Source organism: Embiotoca jacksoni, unplaced genomic scaffold (genome assembly GCF_022577435.1).
Source record: "Embiotoca jacksoni isolate LCO1_2020_lvr unplaced genomic scaffold, fEmbJac1.0.p SCAF_35, whole genome shotgun sequence".
Taxonomy (NCBI): Eukaryota; Metazoa; Chordata; class Actinopteri; family Embiotocidae; genus Embiotoca; species Embiotoca jacksoni.
In genome coordinates, this window is record NW_027185387.1 from 222,616 (window position 1) to 244,043 (window position 21,428).

A 21,428-nucleotide genomic window follows, 5' to 3' on the forward strand; every position below is an offset into this window, starting at 1 on the left:
TTCCAAACTCAACTTCTACTCAGTAAAAAAATATATATTTCCACTGAAACTGAGAAAACGAAATTTTCGGATGAGAATCGTGATATGATCAAAAGATCCAGAACAATTTCACATTCAGACTGTGGTACACAATGAGCTCATAGGGGGAGCCAAATTCATTAAAAAAAAATTAAAAACTTTCCTATTGTAACAATTTAAAAACAATCTCTACGGAAAAACTGACGCTGTTTCATTGTAAAGCTTTTATTTTTGCTTTTCTAAAGTGACCGGAAGTTGCATGTTTTCTCCGGCAAATACCGCTTTTATTGTGAACACACTGACCGGAAGTGATGCAGTCTCATCAAGACTAGCTTGACACTGGTGTGAAGATGGCGGCGTACAGTCGCGCTCAGCTGCTGCTGCTGCTGTTGTCGTCCGTTTGTCTCTACGGCTTCGGCTCCGTCCTCGGCCTGAAGGGTGTCAGCGGTCCGGCCGAGCCGCCCAACCCGCCCGTCCTCCGCGCCGCCGAGCCGCCCGCCAAGGATGCACCTGCTGCCCCCGCCGCCGCCGCTGCCGCTGCCGCCGCCGCCGCCGCCGCTGGGGCCTCCCAGCCTCGAAGGGCGACCGGTTGGAAGCTGTCGGAGGAAGAGGCCTGCCGGGAGGACCTGACTCGCTTCTGCCCCAAACACACCTGGACCAACAACCTGGCCGTGCTGGAGTGCCTGCAGGACCGCAGGGAGGTAAGCGGCCGGCAGGGTTCACACCGGTCCGGGGAGGGAGAGGGGGGGGGGGGGGGGTCTCTGCTGGGTGTGTCGCCCCGGCGGTCCGGAGCCACACCGGCTGTCAGCGTGGTGCTGATGCAGAGGTGAACATCTGGTCCAGAGGTGAAGAGCATCGCTCACCTCCATCAGCACCGAGCAGCCACTCAGAACACGTCTTGGTGTCTGGTTCCTCTCCTGAGTTCATCCCGGTGTCACTTTGGAAAACTCAAAAACAAAAAATTTAACAAAAAATATTATAAACTGATCTGACTTGTGCCATAAAAAAAATAAATAAATAAATAAAAAAAAAATAAAAAAAAAAAAGACCCAAAAAGGCGTAACATAAATAAAAAAGTTATCCTTTTTGTCAATTTTAGCCAAAATTTAAATCCGTTTTCTTCCACTTATACAGGTCCAGGCAGGGACAGATCAAGAGACAGTGGGGTCCCCTGGGCTTAAATAAGTGAGCCCCCCCCCCCCCCCCCCCCCCCCATCTCTCCCTCTCTATAGGACAACCAGACCGGATCATATCTCTTTAAAACCAAAAAAATTGTTATACACCTCACACAGAGGCTGTAATCCCTTCATGGCGTTAATTTATTTATTATATCATTATAAAATGTTTATTTATCAGCTGGGAAGTTGTGTGTGTTGGCAGGCCTGAAATAAACGGGGTCTTTTTTTGTTTGTTTAAAAGGCTTTTAAGCTGCATTAAAAACATTTTTTTTTTTTTTTTTAAGTATAGAATATAATACTAGATTGGACATTATTTAGTAAGTAAAAAAAAAACAAATCCAGGTGTCTTTTGCGTGATTCAAAAGGGTTTGACATTGAAAAATAAAACTTCCTGACGTGTCAGAGGAGGCAAAACTCAGTTACAAACAGAAGATTGAAATTTTACAACAACAGAGCGCTCCGACCCGCTCGAAAACGCTTTTACACTTGTTTTTATTTCAGCGAGCTGCTGAATTAGATTTCTCCGAGTGTTACGCTCCCCGGTGAAGCGTTCGGTTGGAGAAAACGCTGAATAATTTAGAGCCGAAATAGATTTCTAACGGAGAGAAAAAAAATGAATCAGAAAACCGCTTCTGAGTCGTGACGTTCGTCTTTGTTTTACCAGAAACTACATTTTTGAGGCTGTTGTGTCACCTTTGGGAACTTTGTTAAAAACTAAATGGTATTTTTTTTTTTTAACATAAATGAATCTGAATTGCAGGTTAAGAATAGTTCTGTACTTTTTGTGTCGGTGTTTTTTTTCCCCTCCGTCTTCTATCACTCAGTGAAAAAGTTTGATTTTCTTTTTACCACCTCGGCACATTACGACTCAGTGAAGTAATTATTAACCTGTGGGTTTTTTTTTTTTTATTTTTTTTTTTAGTGCAGTCGTTCAGCTGTCAGGTGACTCGCAGCTTGCAGTTCAAACCTTCATATTCAGACCTGCTCTTGTTGGTGTTTTTTCTTCGTGTCTTGGCGATTAACAAAAACAACAAACACAAATATCTTTCATTTTCGCCGTCTGTTTCCAGATTTGACGCCCACGCGCAGATTCATTTTCTCTCTTATTTTTATCCTCTTTATTTTGTATTACTGGTGTAAATCACGTGGGCTTCTGGGAACCTGTGCTCATCAGTAATCTGTAATTCAACCACAGAGGGAACAAATGATTCGTATGTTTATTCGATGCTGTGCAGTCCATTTTTGAGGGGGTTCACAAACTGAGAAAAATTCTATTCGATTAAAAACAAAAACTAGATTTAAGTTGCTGAAATGAAATCAGTCAAATTCAGACTTCAAGAGTTAAAGTATGAAGTACAGTAAAAGTGAAAAAAACCTAATTTGGACGAGTCCTGCAATCAATCCCATAAAGGCTACAGTCAAAAGATTTCTTAAAGTTGTTTATTTCAATCACGTCATGTCGGAGGAATGCAGCACAAATTCACTTGCAACACAACATCACCATAAACTGTGCTTTTTTATAACAGTTATAAACGTTGCTGATTGGAGGATTCAACGCTGTGTACCTAATAAACTGACACCAGGGGCAGAAGTGCATTTAGATTTTTTTTTTTACATGTCGGTCACAAAGTAATCAGAAACTGTAGAACGGAAATGCTGAACTAGTTTAAGGTCATTTAGAAACGGTGTCTCTGTGACATCTTTTGTGAAGGGTGTCATTACGCACTATAATTTAGTTTTAAGCAGGTGTGAGTGTTTATTACGACATTTATCAAGAGCTGTCGCTTCTCTCGTGAAGCGCCTGTAAGCGGAGGCCGCTGGATGAACAGATAATGAATGATAACAAGAGTCAAACACAGCGCTAATAACAGAAAATGTCTCGGGAGAAGTTACAATTCCTGACAAATACTTATATTGAAGTTGTGGCAGCGTGCAACGACATTACAGTCGTTAACCGCATGTTTGTATGCTTCATGAAAAATTAAGAGTTTTATGAATGAAAACAGGCTGAAAAGGTGCACACGTTTGTAAAACAAAAAAATAAATTATAAAAATGTTTTAAACAACATTTCGACTTCATCCTTCATTCTCCACCGTGCTGACGTCACACACACACACACACACACACACACACACACACACACACACACACACACACACACACACACACACACACACACACACACACCTGCCCCCTCCACCGGCCCTGAGCGATGCCCTCTTTACTGAGATAATTACACCGCCTCGACTCTATAACAGCTGCGGCCTCCTGAAGAGGTAAATGGCTCTTATAAATCTGCCTCCTCTCCAGAGAGAAAAACACACACACACACACACACACACACACACACACACACACACACACACACACACACACACACACACACACTGTGCAGTAGCAGTGTCAGCCGAGCAGCGCGTGGTTTCCGTTCAGCGCTGGAGAATTTATTTGTGGTGGTCTTAAGCCCATTAAACAAAATCCGACAACTGAGGGACGTCTCGAGAAACGGTAACCGCGGTTACGAACCGACCGCGAGACGGGAAGTCACTTCGGCCTCGGCACCGACGCGCCACACCAGATATCTCCGTCTCTCTCTCTCTCTCTCTCTGTCTCTCTCTGTCTCTCTCTGTCTCTCTGTCTCTCTCTGTCTCTCTCTCTCTCTGTCTCTCTGTCTCTCTGTCTCTCTCTGTCTCTCTCTGTCTCTCTGTCTCTCTCTGTCTCTCCAGCTGCGGTCACTGAGTCGGTCTGACACTAAGTGACTGTGGTGGATGTGCACGCAGCCGGCGGACAGTCTGTTCTCCGCCGGTTGCAGTTGTGTTAATACGATGATGACATTTCGTTGTTGTCCCCCCCCCCCCGGTTGACTGTGATTGGTTGGCTCCGGCGGCGAGGGGTTGATTATTTACCTCCGCGGGGACGACGGGCTGCCGCCGCCGAGGTTCTTCTGCCTATACGCGAGCGCAACGATGTTGTCTTAAGCTTTGACTCCACTTATAGAAGACTTTGAGTCGACAAATTAAATCAGAAAAGTAAAGAAAGGAAAGAAGAAAGAGACGATACCATCACAGCGAACGACTCGTTACAGCAACGACGTCACCTGTTGCTAGTTCGAAGCGGTTCGGAGCAGGAAGTGACCATATTTGGGCAAGCTGCGGGAAAGTGTGTGTGTGGGAGTGGGGGGTGGGGGGGGGGGGGGGTCTGACTCGAGCTGATTAGAAACCCGGCTACGTCCCGCCCGCCGTAAACTGACTGCACCACAGGCCTGTCAATCAAACAGACACGCCCCCAAAAACACAGCTTTTTAAAGCTTTTATTTCTAATGAATGAGGGATTATTTTCAGATGGACCTCCAGAAAACTAATAAGAAGGAGCGACTTTAGCGAACAACACCGAGATAACTAGCGGGAAAAATGTGTTGACTTAAAATTTTACGAGACTAGTTAAATAGGAGTCTATGGAGCCGAAAGCTTTTTGGAAGCTAACCTCTGGTGGCACTCGGTGGTACTGCAGCTCAAGGCACTTCCACACGGCACTCGTTTTTCCGACTCGTAAGCTACGTCTACCCCATGCACTACACCCGCCCACCTACAGGGGAAACCCGACTGCACCACAGGCCTGTCAATCAAACAGAACATACCACTTTTCGAGGCCCTAATATCTAATTAATGATGGGATTGTTTTCAGATGGACCGCAAGAAACCTAAATGATCTCCTGAAAGATGGTTAAAAATGTCGTGGTACTACAGAGCGACGCCTTTCACATTTACACATTTGAAAAAACAAATTTAAAAAATGTACCTTTGATCTAGAGTGTAACGCATTAGACCTGCATTAGAAATACAGTCACTGTATTTTCCATCTTGACCAGATTAGACTAATTGAATATTTTTTGTGTGTAAACTGTTTAAGGGCACGATTTTGACTTTAAAACTGATGGATTTTTTGTACGAAAAATCGCGAGCACCTCACACAGCAGCTCTATTGTCGGCGTGTAAATGTGTGCGTGAATGGAAAGCAAGAATACTAAAGACTGCTTACGGTGCCAATATAAAATGCAAGAGCTTCAGTTAAACTTGTACTAGCCCGGCCTTTCCTTCGTCTCGCTCTGCCCAAAGTTTAAGACCTCCAAAACTCAATAATTAACCCATTTTCATCTTGTTGGTTTGAACAGCGCACTAGAGCAATAATAATAATTAAAAAAAAAAAATGGTTTCAGGATAACTTCTATATATTTCCACTTCAGCGTCTCTGACTTTAGCACAGTTTATGAAAACAGCTTTTTTTTTATTTTTAATTTTATTTTTTATTCAGGCACCAGAATCTGTCAATCTCACTGTGTTGGCCGCCAAGAAATGGTTACGCCATGGAAACATGAACGAAACAAACTAGATTCAATATGTTAACTGATGAGAAGTTGTCTATGTGTTTAGAGATGTTTTGAATTCACCTTTATCCCTGTCTGTCTGTCTGTCTGTCTGTCTGTCTGTCTGTCCTTCTGCAGGAAAGTGAGATCGCTCCTGACTGCAACCACGTGAGTATTTTCCACCGAACACACACAAACAAACATCTTTATGAGGTTCTTTGTGAGAGTTTTCAAATGTTGGCTTGTAGGTTAAAGGTCAGATCAGGTCGGAGGAAGAAAGAGAAGAAGTTTATTTTCTGTCATGAATAGGTGTGTGTCGTCGCTGTAACTGCAAATTCTACGAATTTCCTTTGATTCTCGGAGTAAATCTTAGCACGAGTAGTATTTTTAGTAGTTTTATTTTAAAACTTATTTTAAGTTTTAAAATAATAAAACTTTATTTGAAAGTTTATCATTAAATTCATATCCGACATTCGGCTTGCGTACATCCACAGCCGACGACCTTCCGCGACCTCCGCCGCCCACTCGGTGGGTTTCTTCTCGTTTTACGGTTCGAGGCTCCTGAAGCTCGATTAAAAACCTTCTCCATTTCGGGGCCGCTGACAGCAGACGGGTGTACGAAACGCCACGAGGCTAATGGACCACTTGGACGGTCTTTATTGCAGCACCGGCTGCAATTAACGTGTCACACACACACACACACACACACACACACACACACACACACACACACACACTCTCTTGTTTTGTCTTATTTTCTGGGCGGTCGGACTGTCAGCAGCTGTTATTTGTGGCTGCTGCAGCTGCAGCCGCGCTGACAGCAAAACAATAAACTCAAAAATAAAAAATTAAAAAGACAAAGCGAGAAGAGAATCTAGAGATGGGAGACTAGTTGTTTTTTTGTTTTTTTTACATAATTACAGAAAGTCAAGATGACTGCTATTGTTTTAAGGATGCTGTGAGACCAGCTCATTTTGAAAGGGGCATTTTCCAGCCGCTTAACGTTGCACTTCCATACGATTGGTGTCTACATCTGTTTACAAGTTGCTTGGTAACCGAACTAAGGTCTGTATCGTACAAATGCAGCTCTCCAAATTGTTAGCAAATTTCTAAACACCACATTTTTTTTGTTTAATTTGAAGATTGTAAGTACTACTCTTGTTTTGCTATCAATAAAAAGCATCTTCCAACTCGCCCTTCTGTTTTTTTTTTTTTTTTAAAGGTCAGTTATTTACTACCATTAATTAACCAATGAAAGGTTTTTATAGGAAATAAATAAAGATGATTTTATATGACTACGTTTGACGGTACAAGTATCTTCTTCTTTTTCCCCCTCCCTTTCTCTCTATCAGCTTCTGTGGAACTACAAATTCAATCTGACCACAGATCCGAAGTTCGAGTCCGTGGCCACGGAGGTCTGCAAGAGCACCATCGCCGAGGTCGGCCTGCACAGAAGCTCTCGTTTTTTTTTTTTTTTTTTTAAGTAACTCAATCCGTCCTTTTGCTCTCCTCTGAAACCCGTCGCGTGTTCCCCCCACACCTGCAGATAAAGGAGTGCAACGAGGAGGAGCGGGGGAGGGGCTACCTGGTGTCCTGCTTGGTGGATCACCGCGGCAACATCAGCGAGTACCAGTGCAACCAGTACATCACCAAGATGACCAGCATCGTCTTCAGTGACTACCGGCTGATCTGCGGCTTCGTGGACAAATGCAAAGAGGACATCAACAACCTGCACTGCGGCAGCATCAACGTGGGACACAAGGTGAGACGTCCACTTTTTTTTTTTTTGCCTTTGGAGATGTTTTTTTGTTTGTTTTTTTGGGGGGGGGATAAATTCTGTTTCCAAAGTGAAAAATTGACAAAATAGGGGTTGAAAAGACCAAAAAAAAAAAATGAAACAAGTGTTTTATTTTAACAATCTAAGTGGACGGTTTAAAGTGACCAAATCCACTTTTTGCTAGTTTATCGATGGATAATCTGAACTTCAAAGTGAGGCGCAATGGTTCAAAGGGGTCGTACCTAATCTCTCTAATTAATCATGGGTTTGATAAACCAAATCAAGTATATGAATAAATCAATTAATAAATAAGCCAATCAGAGGGTCATCTTCCGTTCCCCTTCACAAGCCGGGTGTGTTTACGCCTTTGGCTTATTGCTGACGACAGCAGGAAAGAACTACTGTAATCTGCTTGTTTGTAGATCGATCAGATTGATAGACCAGATTAATCTTTTTATTTTGAATCTTCTAGTCCTTCTAATCTAATCCTGTGTGTGTAACAAGGAGAGTGTGTTCACCCGCTTATGTAGATGCAGATTAACGTCTTGATACTACGACCTTAAAATAACAGTAAAATCCTGCACCACCGGTTTAAGAGCAGGTTTTTTTTGTGAATCGATCTGCTGCCTCAAGATAGCAATGCACCGACAATGCTCTCGAACACTATTAAGATCAACACGTTTAAAAGAAAATGTGGGCGCTGGACGGGTAAATTACAACCGCGTCAGACTGAAACTAGCAAAGACACTTGTAACACTTCTGATGGGTTTTTGAGGAGACCCTGACGCCTCGCGGTCGCCACATGTCTTCGCAGGACGTCCACTCGCAGGGTGAAGTGATTTCCTGTCTGGAGAAGGCGCTGGTGAGGGAGGCGGAGCAGCAGGACCGCGGGCGTTCGATCAAAGACGAATGTCAGAAAGCGATCCTGCGGGTGGCCGAGCTGTCGTCGGACGACTTCCACCTCGACCGGCACCTTTACTTCTCCTGCCGGGACGACCGCGAGAGATTCTGCCAGAACGTAAGACGACTCTGCTGGTGTCTGATTTCACACTTTGTCATACCAAATGTTGAGGATGGGACGGCTGGATAGCGAGCTAATGTAGTCGCAATGGAGTGAAAACAAAAAACCTCAACTTGACTGAACCTACTGGAAACTAGAATTACCGCCTGGCGGTTGTGGGCCTCCACTAACCTCTCAAGTTGTAGAGTACATGCATGTTTGTGCCACACATTTGTAGAGATTTCCTCAAGGTGTAGTGGTAAAACGGATGTGACCTTGACCTTTGACCTTTGACCACCAAAATCGTATCAATTCGTCCTTCGGTTAAATTGAAAGTTTGTGACAAATTTTAAGAAGTTCCCTCAAGACGTTCCTGAAACATCGCGGTCACGAGCATTGGGACAGACAGGGTCGCGGTGACCTTGAACTTTGACCTTTGGCCACTAAACTCGAATCAGTTCATCTTCGAGGACCAAGTGAACAATTGTGTCACATTGGAAGAAATTCAATCCAGGCGTTCCTGAGACATCATGTTCACATTAATGTGTAGACTTGAGGTATAAGAGACTTTGACCTTTGACTTTTTCTACTGAAACAAAACAACAAAGAGGATAAAAGAACCAACTTCAGAGACAAACACGACAAACTGCAGGCCTGTAAACTCACATCTCCGTGTCTCTTGTCTTTGATTCCTCGTCTCCACAGACTCAGGCGGGAGAAGGGAAAGTCTACAAGTGTCTGTTCAATCACAAGTTCGAAGAGGCCATGTCAGAAAAGGTAAACAACCGCCGAAACCCTCTTCGGAGGATTTCTTATCGATCGACGGACTCGTAATGAACTCCGCTGAGTCTTTTCTTCTTCTCCTCCTTCACCTCTAAAGTGCCGAGACGCCCTGACCACCCGTCAGAAGCTGATCTCTCAGGACTACAGAGTCAGTTACTCTCTGGCTAAAGCCTGCAAGCTGGATCTGAGGAAGCAGCGCTGCAGCCTGGACACCAACCTGCCGCGAGCCCGCGAGGCGCGACTGTCCTACCTGCTGCTCTGCCTGGAGGCCGCCGTGCACCGCGGTGAGTTCAGGAACCTGATGGCACAGGAATGTTTCAATGATGGATGGATGGATGGATGGATGGATGGATGGTTGGTTGGATGGATGGATGGATGGATGGATGGATGGATGGATGGATGGATGGATGGATGGATGGATGGATGGTTGGTTGGATGGATGGATGGATGGATGGATGGATGGATGGATGGATGGATGGATGGATGGATGGATGGTTGGTTGGATGGATGGATGGATGGATGGATGGATGGATGGATGGATGGATGGATGGATGGATGGATGGATGGATGGATGGTTGGTTGGATGGATGGTTGGTCAGTCGGTCGGATGGTTGGTTGGTTGGATGATGGATGGATGGATGGATGGATATTATTATAATTATTATTATTATTATTGTTACTATTATTGTTATTCACCTGGTGGATACCTACTTGGACATTATGCTAATGACGCTACATGTCCGCTTGATGTGTAAAAACGTGTTTGCGAGCACATTAAGCCAAAATCTCGCTTCTAAAATCCAACTGACTTTGAGTCAAAGAATCTATTTCATTTTTATTTATTTTTTATTTTTTTTATTATTCTACCTCCTCTGAGTCGTCAAGGTCTTTTAACTGCGTGAGTAATAACCGAAGCGTGCGCCGTGCAGGTCGTCCGGTCAGCGGCGAGTGTCAGGGGGAGATGCTGGACTACCGGCGGATGCTGATGGAGGATTTCTCTCTGAGTCCGGAGATCGTGCTTCACTGCCGGACGGAGATCGAGGCTCACTGCTCCGGTCTGCACCGCAAAGGCCGCACGCTGCACTGCCTGATGAGAATCGGCCGCGGCGACCGCAGCACCGCCGTCGACGGCGTCTGCCAGAGCGCCGTAAGACTTAATGTTAAAGATGATATAAAAAAAAAAAAAAAAACACAGGTGGGAGGGAGGACTGTGGCTGGAGGGGCACTTTTAGTTTTAGTTTTATTAGACAGACGTGTTAAACAGCTCCGAAAATGATTAAAATTAAATTGGTTTCTGCTTAATTTGAACTTGAGAAACAGTCAATGCCGTTCTCAGTTTTAGTCCTAGAAGTCTTTTTTAATTTTTTTTTTCGGTTTACAACAGCTCGTGTGTCGAGTCGTGCGTTTCACCTAAAGTAACATTTTTCATTCAGTTTTTACAGCTTTCATTTTTGCAGCAAAAACTGAAAGTTCAGTTTTTAATTAAAGTGTTGAATTGAGCTTTTTGTGTAGATTTCCACCGAATTTCTGGCTTCAACAGCTTTTTTTTCTACACGTTTCCATGGTAATTAAACAATAAAGTATTTAGCCTGCAGACGCAGAGACCAAACTGGATCTACTGCTTTCTTGCTAAATAAATATATATTTTATTTTATTTTAACAAGAAAATTATAATGTTTTTGTCGTACAAACAGACAGTGTAGAATATAAACTATAATTTCATGAGTTATTATGTAAAATCAGACGGTATGTTAAGAACAAGCTGGATGAGACGGCATGTAAAATATAGAAATATAAATAAAAATCAAGCTTCTTTAACATCTCACGTCTTTCGAAATGTCGTTTTTCGCTGCAGCTGCAGACTCTGATCCAGTCGGCCGACCCGGGAGCCGACTACCGCATCGACCGGGCGCTCAACGAGGCCTGCGAGTCCGTCATCCAGACCGCCTGCAAGCACATCCGCAACGGAGATCCGATGTGAGACACACACACGCACGCACACACACACACACACACACACGCACACACAAGCAGTGTGCCATGTAATTACAACTACCTCCTGCATACAATTAAAATTCTAAAACGATAAAACGATTTTAACCTTCGCTACCATTAGTAATCAATTAATGCCGTCCTCAGCAGATACTGGTTCATCATCTTATATATGTGTGTGTGTGTGTGTGTGTGTGTGTGTGTGTGTGTGTGTAGGATCCTGTCATGCCTGATGGAGCACCTGTACACGGAGAAGATGGTGGAGGACTGTGAGCACCGGCTGTTGGAGCTGCAGTATTTTATCTCCAGAGACTGGAAGTGAGTCCCGCTCCCCGAAGCCCGACAGGAATAGAAACCGAGCTAGATTTTGTTCAGCCTCACAAATTATTTTTTTCCCCCTTTGTTCTTTATATTATAGCTGCTTTAAAAAAATAACTTTAGTAAATGTAGTTGCAATATTAAAAAAAAAAAACTTCTGAAACATTAGCTTGAGTCTTCACCAACACAGTGAGATTGCTCAGTTTGGAATTTGTCTGCTCAGCAATTTTTTATTTTAAAGGCAAGGAATTGAAGGCAATTACATTTTCCTCCCGTTACTGCAGAGTTGGATTATTAAAAAAAAAAGTTACAAAATCGAGCCGAAGCTAAATGTGCTAATCGCCCGGCTCTGGATTCGATTTTTTTTTTCAACGACTATACTAGGATATTAGAGCCATGTAAAGATAATTATTTCAGTCATGAGATTAACCTCCAGATGAAGCAAAGAAAATATAAATTTGTTTCGATTTTTATGTCAGGATTGGGACTTTTTAAAAAAAATTATTTTAGCCATGACATAAACCTTTCCTTCAGAAAACACAAATTTCAAGGGACAAAACTTCTCCAGCAAACTCTTCTCATGATGACGTCTGGGAGGTTGGAGGCAGATGATTTGATGGCGAAGCGACAGGTGGAGCGCTACAACGGAAAAAAGTCAAATTAAGCTTTTGAAAAGTAACGACAGCAAAGTCCCGACAAACAGCCAAGGAAGTGTTGCTTTGCGTTTTTCGTGGTGTAAAAAAAAAAATTAAAAAAAAGATGCCCATCCCCCCCCCCCCCACACACACCTCCCGCTGTGCTTTTCCGTCCCACCAGACTGGACCCCATCCTGTATAAGAAGTGTCAGGGCGACGCCGCCCGACTCTGCCACACCCACGGCTGGAACGAGACCAGCGAGCTGATGCCGCCGGGCGCCGTGTTCTCCTGCCTGTACCGCCACGCCTACCGCACCGAGGAGCAGGGACGGCGGGTACGACCACGCACGCTCACTCATCTGAAACCGGAGATCGCAGCTCTTTGGGGAGGTTTTTTTTTTTTTGGGGGGGGGGGGGGGGGGGGGGGGGCAGCGGAGGGCCACCGGCAGGTGTAACTCTGATGTCTTTTCAATTTAACAGGTGAACCCGGGCGAGCAGGTAAGTGGCCTGCGTGTCACCTCAACGTAATCGGTACTGATCCCGGTGACGGCGTTTTAATCGACGATAATGACGATCGGTCGTAATAATTCCTCGTTGAAATGTGATTTGAATCTGGGCTTTTTCTGATTGGCTGCGGGGGGAGGGTGAGGTCATGTGTGTGTATACAAATAAAATAGAATGAGATAAAAATGTAATTACGTGACATTAAAAAAAAAAAAAAAAAAAAAAAAAAAAAAGTGTTCACGGTGATGTCGGCTGGATTTGGCCACAGGTGAGTTTTTGTAAAGGGCAGGAATGATCTCCTGTGTCTGGTCTTTGTGAGAAAACATCAAGATAAACACGGCGAAACGTAAAGACGAAGCCCCGCTTGGCCTCCGTATACGTTTCATCAGCGCCGTCTCTCTCCAGGAAACGTCCCGAGTGGGAAGGTCCACACTCGGGACGTGTTGTCGTTGTTCCGCGCTCCTTCGGAGAGCTGTTTAAGACTTGTTTTTCCACGGGGAACGTTTTGGGGGTAATGGCATCATCAGATGCATCGTGTGGGAAGGATGGTCGTCTTCGCGCTCACTATATGCGTGAATGCTCGCATACGACAGTTTTAGTGGAAACTGCTGGAACTGTGAAAACGCTAATATCGTCATTTTTCCTATTTGTCTTATTTTATAATCAATTTCAACGCTTTGACATGTTCATAGTTGACTTTTTCACGTCACGTAAATAATGCAGCAGCTGAACTTCATCACCATAAGAATACGAAAGAGATACAACTAGCGCTGCTAAAAGCTAACTGGCCGAGCTTCGCAGACTGATGCCGGCAGTGAATTTCAATAGTGTTTATTTGACACGTCAGAAAAGGGAGATTAAAAGACACAGCAGAACCAGACCGGCTGTAAAATATACAGAAACGCTGACGTTTTACACGTTTTGTGGGATTTCTTTTGCCTTTTTATGTATTTATTTGATCATCTACGGCAGAGAAACGAAAGGAAATCAGACAGGAGACACGATAACTACGCCATTCGCTGATCAAGCGTCGCTTCCTGTCTTTCCTCCAAATTTTATAGAGCCATCTTGTGGTCAAATTAAATCATCCCAAAAAAAATAAAAATCTAATTCCTGTATAATTCCTAATAATCTGTATCACAGTTAATTAACAAAACCAAAAAAAACACACCTCCAATCTACCTTTTCACTCAGTTCATGCGTTGATCGTGTGTTTAATTTCAAAAGCTGCACGATAATTCAGAGACATATTTTTAGTCCGCTAAATGTTTTGCTCCCTCATTACTACAGAAATGCCAAAGATAAGAGGTTTTTTTTTAATTTTTTTATGTATGTGCGTTTGTGATTGCAGCTGTCTCGGGACTGTAAGGTGGAGGTTCAGAGGATTCTCCACCAGAGGGCGCTGGACATGAAGTTGGACCCGGAGCTGCAGAAACGCTGCATGACCGACCTCGGCAAGTGGTGCAGCGAGAAGACGGACGCCGGACAGGTGAGGCTGACCGCGACTTTTACGACTGACTTATAAACTTCTAATTTAATGTACGTGGAGGTGGTAACTTAAAAACCTGTGCTGGTGCGATACCAACCTCTGGTTTGGTTGCTTAGCAACTTGTCTCACGTGTAAACAAGTCGTAGACGCCGGCGTCCACACGTCAACAGTTTATCTTGTCCAAAATATAAATAACGCTGCGTTCAATTTGAACTCGTGAGCTCGTGGTTACGACGCGGTAAGTCGTGTGCATTGCCGTTCGAGTGGTAAAAGTCGTAAAAATAAAAAAAATGTTGCTAAGCAACGGCAACATGGACACCGTGTAGAAGCCACGGAGGCTAGCACGTCAGCAAGCTAAAAGGGCGATAACGTAAGTCGCAGAGGGAAAAGATCAACATTTTGCTCAACGACGTCGTGGAACAACACCACTGGAGGGCGCCGTTCGCGCGCGCGCGGCGAAACACAACCCTCCGTTCGAACGCAGCGTTTACCGACACATCGAAATGCTCATTTTCGTCGTACTTACCGCCGACTGTTTCCACTTCGTGTGCGAGTCCAGGAGCTGGAGTGTCTGCAGGACCATCTGGAGGACCTGGTGTCCGCCTGCAGGGAGGTCGTGGGCAACCTGACGGAGCTGGAGTCGGAGGTCAGACCGGGAGACGGAGAGGTTACCGACCCAGGTGTCAGGACGAACGTGTCTTTTGTCTTTTGAACCTGTCGACCTTCTCCGTTCTGTCTCGTGTGTTTTCAGGACATCCAGATCGACGCTCTGCTCATCCGAGCCTGCGAGCCCGTCATCCAGGCGCACTGCCACGTGAGCATCTTCGCCCTCTCCTGGAAGTAAAACAAAACTAAAACCACAGAAATAGCTGGTTTTTAGGACCTTTTTTTTTTTTTACTTCACGGATAAAATAGTTAAATAACACGTTTAAACAAAACGAAGCTAATTTCCCCCGTTTTTTTTCTATTTATTGTGTTTTGAAAACTATTTCAACGCTTTTGACATTTTATGAGTTGACTTTTACGTCACATAAATAATGCAGCAGATGAACTTAATCATAACGGGAAAAAAGAAAAAAGATCAAATTAGTGCGGCTAAAAGCTAACTAACCTAACTTTAGCAGCGTAATGTTAGCACACGTGATTTTATTTGATTAAATTGTGTGCGTTTGTGTGTGTGTGTGTGCGTGTGTGTGCGTGTGTGCGTGTGCGTGTGTGCGTGTGTGCGTGTGCGTGTGTGTGCGTGTGTGTGCAGGACGTAGCCGATAACCAGATCGATACCGGCGACCTGATGGAGTGTTTGGTTCAGAACAAACACCAGAAGGAGATGAATGACAAGTGCGCTGTCGGCGTCACGCACTTCCAGCTGGTCAGTTACCATGACAACGTCTATTTTATATTACCCCCTTCCCTCCCCCCCGCCTCCTCTATCAACCTCTTACACGTTTATTTTTTTTTTATTTTAAAAGTTAATGTCAAACATTGCCGTGAAACTAATTAGAGAGATATCTTTCTATTTGGTTTGGAAATATTCCTACACTTTATTTCATTTAGTTGTTTATTTTTTATTAAAAACAAAATTTGTATTTATATCTAACGTCTCTCTCCAATCCTGCGCTCAACCGTCAGGTTCAAATGAAGGATTTCAGGTTTTCCTATAAGTTCAAGATGGCCTGCAAGGAGGACGTCCTGCGCTTGTGCCCGAACATCAAGAAGAAGTGAGTTCAAATTCTATGAAAAACCGTCCAGAAAGCTGCAAAACCAAACATCCAGTTGAACTGATTTTTAAAACGGACATGATTCACACTTTCGGTCCGCGTCACGTCCCGCAGGGTCGATGTTGTGATCTGTCTCAGCACCACCGTGAGGAACGACACGCTGCAGGACGCCAGGGAGCAGCGGGTGTCTCTGAAATGTCGTAAACAGCTGCGGGTGGAGGAGCTGGAGATGGTAGTAACACACACACACACACACACACACACACACACACACACAACCTCCCCACAGCCGAAGTGTCACTTCTTACTACTTCTGAAAGTCCCACCGAGGACGTTTTCACACTTCGTCCAGACAGCCGAGTTGACGCTCAGGTTTGTTTATTTAAAAGATATAATTATAATATACAATATAATTATAATCACGTTAAAGCTTCACCCTCTCGTGTAATAATGCGATTATACAACAAGTTACCATCTAAATAAAGTAAATAATCTAAATGTGTTCATATTGTGGAGCAATTCGCTCCCAAAATACAAAACTTTTTTTTTGTTAGAGTGATCTCCATGGCAACGCACGGGGTATGACTAACAACTGTGATAGACTGGCGACCTGTCCAGGATGTACCGTGCCTTCGCCCCAAAAGTGAGCTGGGATAGGCTCACTTTTGGTAGGCCCCCCCCCCTGTGGACACTTTAAGGGGCTCCGTTACTCTAAAGGTCCTGTAAGATACATAAAAAGTCAACAAGAAACAATACCAAAAAAAACACAACACAAACTCAAAACTAATTAAAACATAAAACACAAAATTTAAACACTCCAAGACACAAAAAGATGATATAATCAAAGCACCACCTCATTCATGACTAATATATATAAAATGTCTCCAGTTTTTGGTTCTTCTGCCTAGTTTAACACCCTTGAAGCTTTGCAGCCACCGTTTTATCTACAAAAACATGACAAATTCAATTTGTATTTTTTTAATATATTTTGTTTGGTCTCAGTCGGAGGACATCCGGTTGGAACCGGAGCTGTACGATCCCTGTAAGTCCGACATCAGTCGTCTGTGCCCCAACGTGGCCTTCGGTAACGCTCAGGTGAGGATTACGTAACACAAAGTGGAAATACGTATATACACGTTCATTAACTTCAGAAATTTGAAACACATCTTCCTCTCTTTTACTTTTTCTCCTCTTTTCTTCCTTCTTTTCATCTCCTTCCTCCTCCTCCTCCTCCTCCACCTCCCCCTCAGATGATCGAGTGTCTGAAGGAGCAGAAGAAGCAGCTCAGCCAGCGCTGCCACCAGCGCATCTTCAGGCTGCAGGAGGGCGAGATGAGCGACCCCGAGCTCGACTACCAGCTGATGAGAGTCTGCAAGCAGATGATCAAGGTGACCGGGGGAGGCGGAGGAGGAGGAGGAGGAGGAGAGGGAGGAAGGGAGGGCTGCGATCGCGTTGTTGTGCCCTTGATTGCGTTTGTTTGCTTTCATCAGCAGCAACAACAACATCGTCCTCGCCGAATGAATGGCTGAGGTCTTGGGAGTCTGACTTTCAGGCCGCCTGGTTAAAGGGAACGATGTTCCCGGATCTCTGCAGCCGTCGTGAAACCGAAGAGATGCGTTTACGTGGTTCGGTCGTTGATGTAATCACGATAAACTCTCTCCACCTGCAGCGGTTCTGCACCGAAGCCGACGCCAGGAACGTCCTTCAGTGTCTGAAACAGAACAAGAACAGCGAGCTGATGGATCCCAAGTGCAAACAGATGATCACCAAGAGACAGATCACACAGAACACAGGTAGGCAGGTTGTAGAAACACACACACACACACACACACACACACACAGGTCAGTATAAAGTCTGCAGCATCCTCCCTCCTCTTCCTCCTCCTCCTCCTCCAGACTACAGGCTGAACCCGGTGCTGAGGAAAGCTTGTCGAGCCGACATCCCAAAGTTCTGCCAGTCCATCCTGAACAAGGCGAGCGAGGACAGCGAGCTGGAGGGTCAGGTCATCGCCTGCCTCAAACTCAAATACGCCGACCAGGTTAGACACGTACAGCATTAAAAAATAAAAACATTTAAAAAGTGTCCCGTAAAGCCGCGTTGGTGTTGGGAAGCACGTCTTTTAATTGCGCTGTAAAAAAAAAAAAAAACGCATCCGAAACATCCTGATTGTCGCGGTCGTGTTAAAATCGTGTGTTTTCTGGCTGGGGTTTGGTTCAGAGGTTGTCTCCGGACTGCGAAGACCAGATCAGAGTGATTCTCCAGGAGTCGGCGCTGGACTACAGACTGGACCCGCAGCTGCAGATGCACTGCTCAGACGAGGTACAATTTACCTTTCATACATCGAGGGGTGGAATCAATAAGTTCTAGAGACCACCGACAAAAGATCAATGGACCGCAATTGTAGAAGAAAACTGCCACATGTAATGAGATTACCAAAAAAAAAAGCACAACTGGACGTGAAAGTGGAGAAAATGGAGAGAATTGAACATTTGAGAAGTTAAGAAAGAAACTGGAAAAAAAGAAAAAGAAGCAGAGCGGTACGACGGAAGAGAGGAAGTGTGTATTCAAGGCTGTTTACGAGCTGTGTTACGTTATGAGTTTTTGGAAAAGTTAATGTGTTGTTCCGCTTTGAGAAAATAGATTTAAGTGGAAAAAACCACAATCGTTGCCGTCCTTATTTTGCCGTTTCTCTGCGTCTCCTCCTGCAGATCTCCAGATTGTGTGCGGAGGAGGCGGCTGCTCAGGAGCAGACCGGGCAGGTGGAGGAGTGCCTCAAAGTCAATTTGCTTAAAATCAAACAGGAGGGCTGTAAAAAGGTACGTTTCTGTCATTACGTCCAGCGTGCGAACATTTTGTTTATTTATAGGTCAGAAGCATTATTGAATTTTATCTCGGAAAAATATGATTTGAGTTGCAGGTAGCCCTCGGACTGAAGATGCACACATTGCAAGTTTGTTGGAAAAGTTGTACTCGTCCGCGTTTTCGTTTTTGTTTTTTTACAACCGTAAACTAGAGGGAAAGATGTTACGTGTGCAAAAAAAAAAAGGGCTAGTTTTGTTTGTTTACATGTCAAATGCGTCAAAAAGTCAAAATATTGGTAATAACGGTCTGAAAAAAAACTTTACGTCATGAAAGAATTTTTTTATTTAGCCCGAGCGATCTTCGAGATAATCGCAAAAACGTAAAGTTGATAGTTGCAGCGCCACCTTGAGGTCAACGCGTGTCATTTATTTTGGGTGCGTGAGCGGTCGGGGGGGGGGGGGGGGGATTTGCAACCTCGCTGTTAAATTTGGTCGAGTTTGAACTTGCAGTTTTTGCTGCCCGATCACTTTCAGCAAAGAAAAATAACATTAAGAAGAATCAGAGCAAAGACGAGACGGTTTCATTCACCACCGAAAAAACAAACAAACAAAAACAAACAAAAACAAACCCGTCTGAATCTACATGTTTGTGGGAACTGAGGGTTTTCGGCGTGTTTGCAGGAAGTCCTGAACATCCTGAAGGAGAGTAAGGCGGACATCTTCGTGGACCCGGTCCTCCACACGGCCTGCGCCCTGGACCTCAAACACCACTGCGCCGCCATCACACCCGGCAGGGGGCGACGTGGGTGCTTCCACACGCCGTTTTTAATACCCGTGCACCTCGAATGAATGTCAACCCGTCGAGGGTGTTTCTCTCTTTGTCTTGTTCGTTTGAAACGCCTCCCTCGTGAGGTTTTTCTTGACAGTTTGTTTGAAGGTTTAATTTGCGGCTTCCCCCCTCTCGCCGTGCAGAGATGTCGTGTCTGATGGAGGCGTTGCAGGACAAGAGAGTTCGACTGCAGCCCGAGTGCAAGAAAAGACTTCAGGACCGCATCGACATGTGGAGCTACGCTGCCAAGGTAAACACCGGGTTTTTTTAATTGAATTCTTTTGTTATTATTTTGTAAATTAATGAGAAAAAAAAACCATTTGGATGCGTTAAATTTCAAAATCCCAAACGGTTTCTTTCTGTCCCTGATAACTACTGATTGGGTGACAAAAAAAAAAAAAAAGTTTTTTAGTTTTTTTTCCCGAAGTTTGATTTTTTCGGAACTTTTGCAAATAAAGGCTGCGACCAATCACGTCGTGCATTTCGGGGTCTTGTGACATCCATCCGTTGACAGTGAAGTATCGGCCGCGCAAAAGGTATTCTCTTTTGAGCTGCCGTGAATCTATTCGAACAAATTCTCAACGCGTCCGGTATGAATCGTTTTGACGCAAAACATTTGCCGCCGAGTATTTCCTATTTGTTTTCCATGAATCAGAACTGCAGCGCGTAAAGAATTTAATACTGCAATTTGTTGCGCCTCTGGGCGCAGCGATGCTATGAGCTGAATGCTAACGTTACGCTCATAGAACATAAAAGTGGACGTGGCTTCCAGTTCTGAAAAATGAGGCCGATGCAGAAGCGCCTGCAATACCGTCGAGCGCCACTAGAGGTCGGCTCCATAGACTCCCATTCAACTTCCCTCGTCAAATTCTCAGTCAATAAAACGTTTGTCATTCGCTACATTCACTTCTTACTCGTTTTTCGGAGGTCCATCTGAAAACAATCCCGTCATTAATTCTAACAGAACCTCCGAAGAGACGTGTTTTTGGAGGCGTGTCTGTTTGATTGACAGGCCTGTGGCGCGGTCGGGTTACGGCCGTCGGTGGGGCGGGACGTAGCAAAGATGGCGCCGGCCGAATTCCGGGCTTCACAACAGCCTGTTTCAGAAACCACCCGGGTGACGTCGCCGCCGGATCGTAATCCATCCGTCGGTTGTCCGCGTCTCGCTCGGGACGACGAAACTCTGCCGTCCGCCGTAAACCGTCGCGATGAACTCCTCTGTCCGTCCTGCAGGTGGCGCCGGCGGAGGGCTTCTCAGACCTGGCCGTGCAGGTGATGACGTCGCCCTCCAAGAACTACATCCTGTTCATGATCGCGGCGAGCGTGTGCGTCCTCTTCCTGGTGGGGCTGCTGTGCGGTCGCATCACCAAGCGCGTGACCAGAGAACTGAAGGACCGGTAGAGGACGAAGTCCTGCAGCGCTTCAGAAAAAGAAAAAAAAAAAAGACTCGCGCCCCCTTCTCCTCCCCCCTCCCCCCCCTTGCCTAATCCCCTTCCCCTTCCTCCTCCTCCTCCTCCTCTCTCAGATGCCCCCGAACCTGTAACCAGCCAACCTGCACAGTGCCAACTCCGGCAATCCTTTAATCTCCATTTGGGCATCTCCAAACTCCCAGAGAGCGCTGCTTGTTGGATTCCAGCGTTTTGAGTTTTTCCCCTCGATCAGCAGTTCTCCCCCGACGAATCGGCTCCGGGCCGAAGGATGTCGTACGGGGGGGGGGGGGGGTGGGGGGGGGGGGGTCCGTCCGACGTCCTCCGGGTTTCTTCGATGAGCGCCGTTCTCGACGTTGACCGAGGGGGGTGGGGGGGGGGGGGCGCCGCTTCCGGAGTTAGGAATCGCTTTCCACTCTTTCAGTCCCGACGCTTTTATTTGTGAGACTGGAGCATGTAGAGCAACAGGAAAGATGCTTCTTTTTCTTCTTCTGCGAGTGACTGCAGCCGCCCCCAATCGCACACGGAAACCTCGAGGGCGATCTTTTTTCTTTTTTCTTTGTTTTTTTTTGCGGTTGAATTTCGGAGATCGTT

The 21,428-nt window shown here is 45.1% G+C and overlaps 1 protein-coding gene across 1 annotated transcript; it reads left to right on the forward strand.

Annotated features, from left to right (window-relative positions):
- Positions 1 to 352: 352 nt before the first annotated feature.
- Positions 353 to 21,119, forward strand: LOC138207992 (Golgi apparatus protein 1-like). Its single transcript, XM_069165599.1, has 26 exons — positions 353 to 719; positions 5,699 to 5,728; positions 6,913 to 6,999; positions 7,107 to 7,322; positions 8,152 to 8,355; positions 9,043 to 9,114; positions 9,218 to 9,404; positions 10,050 to 10,267; positions 10,976 to 11,097; positions 11,329 to 11,430; positions 12,247 to 12,400; positions 13,921 to 14,058; positions 14,618 to 14,704; positions 14,810 to 14,872; positions 15,314 to 15,427; positions 15,688 to 15,776; positions 15,891 to 16,008; positions 16,779 to 16,871; positions 17,027 to 17,164; positions 17,446 to 17,569; positions 17,673 to 17,815; positions 17,995 to 18,096; positions 18,486 to 18,593; positions 19,260 to 19,380; positions 19,551 to 19,657; positions 20,641 to 21,119. The coding sequence occupies exons 1-26, from the start codon at positions 369 to 371 to the stop codon at positions 20,806 to 20,808; spliced, it is 3,456 nt and encodes a 1,151-aa protein (XP_069021700.1). The 5' UTR covers positions 353 to 368; the 3' UTR covers positions 20,809 to 21,119.
- The last annotated feature ends 309 nt before the right edge of the window (positions 21,120 to 21,428 follow it).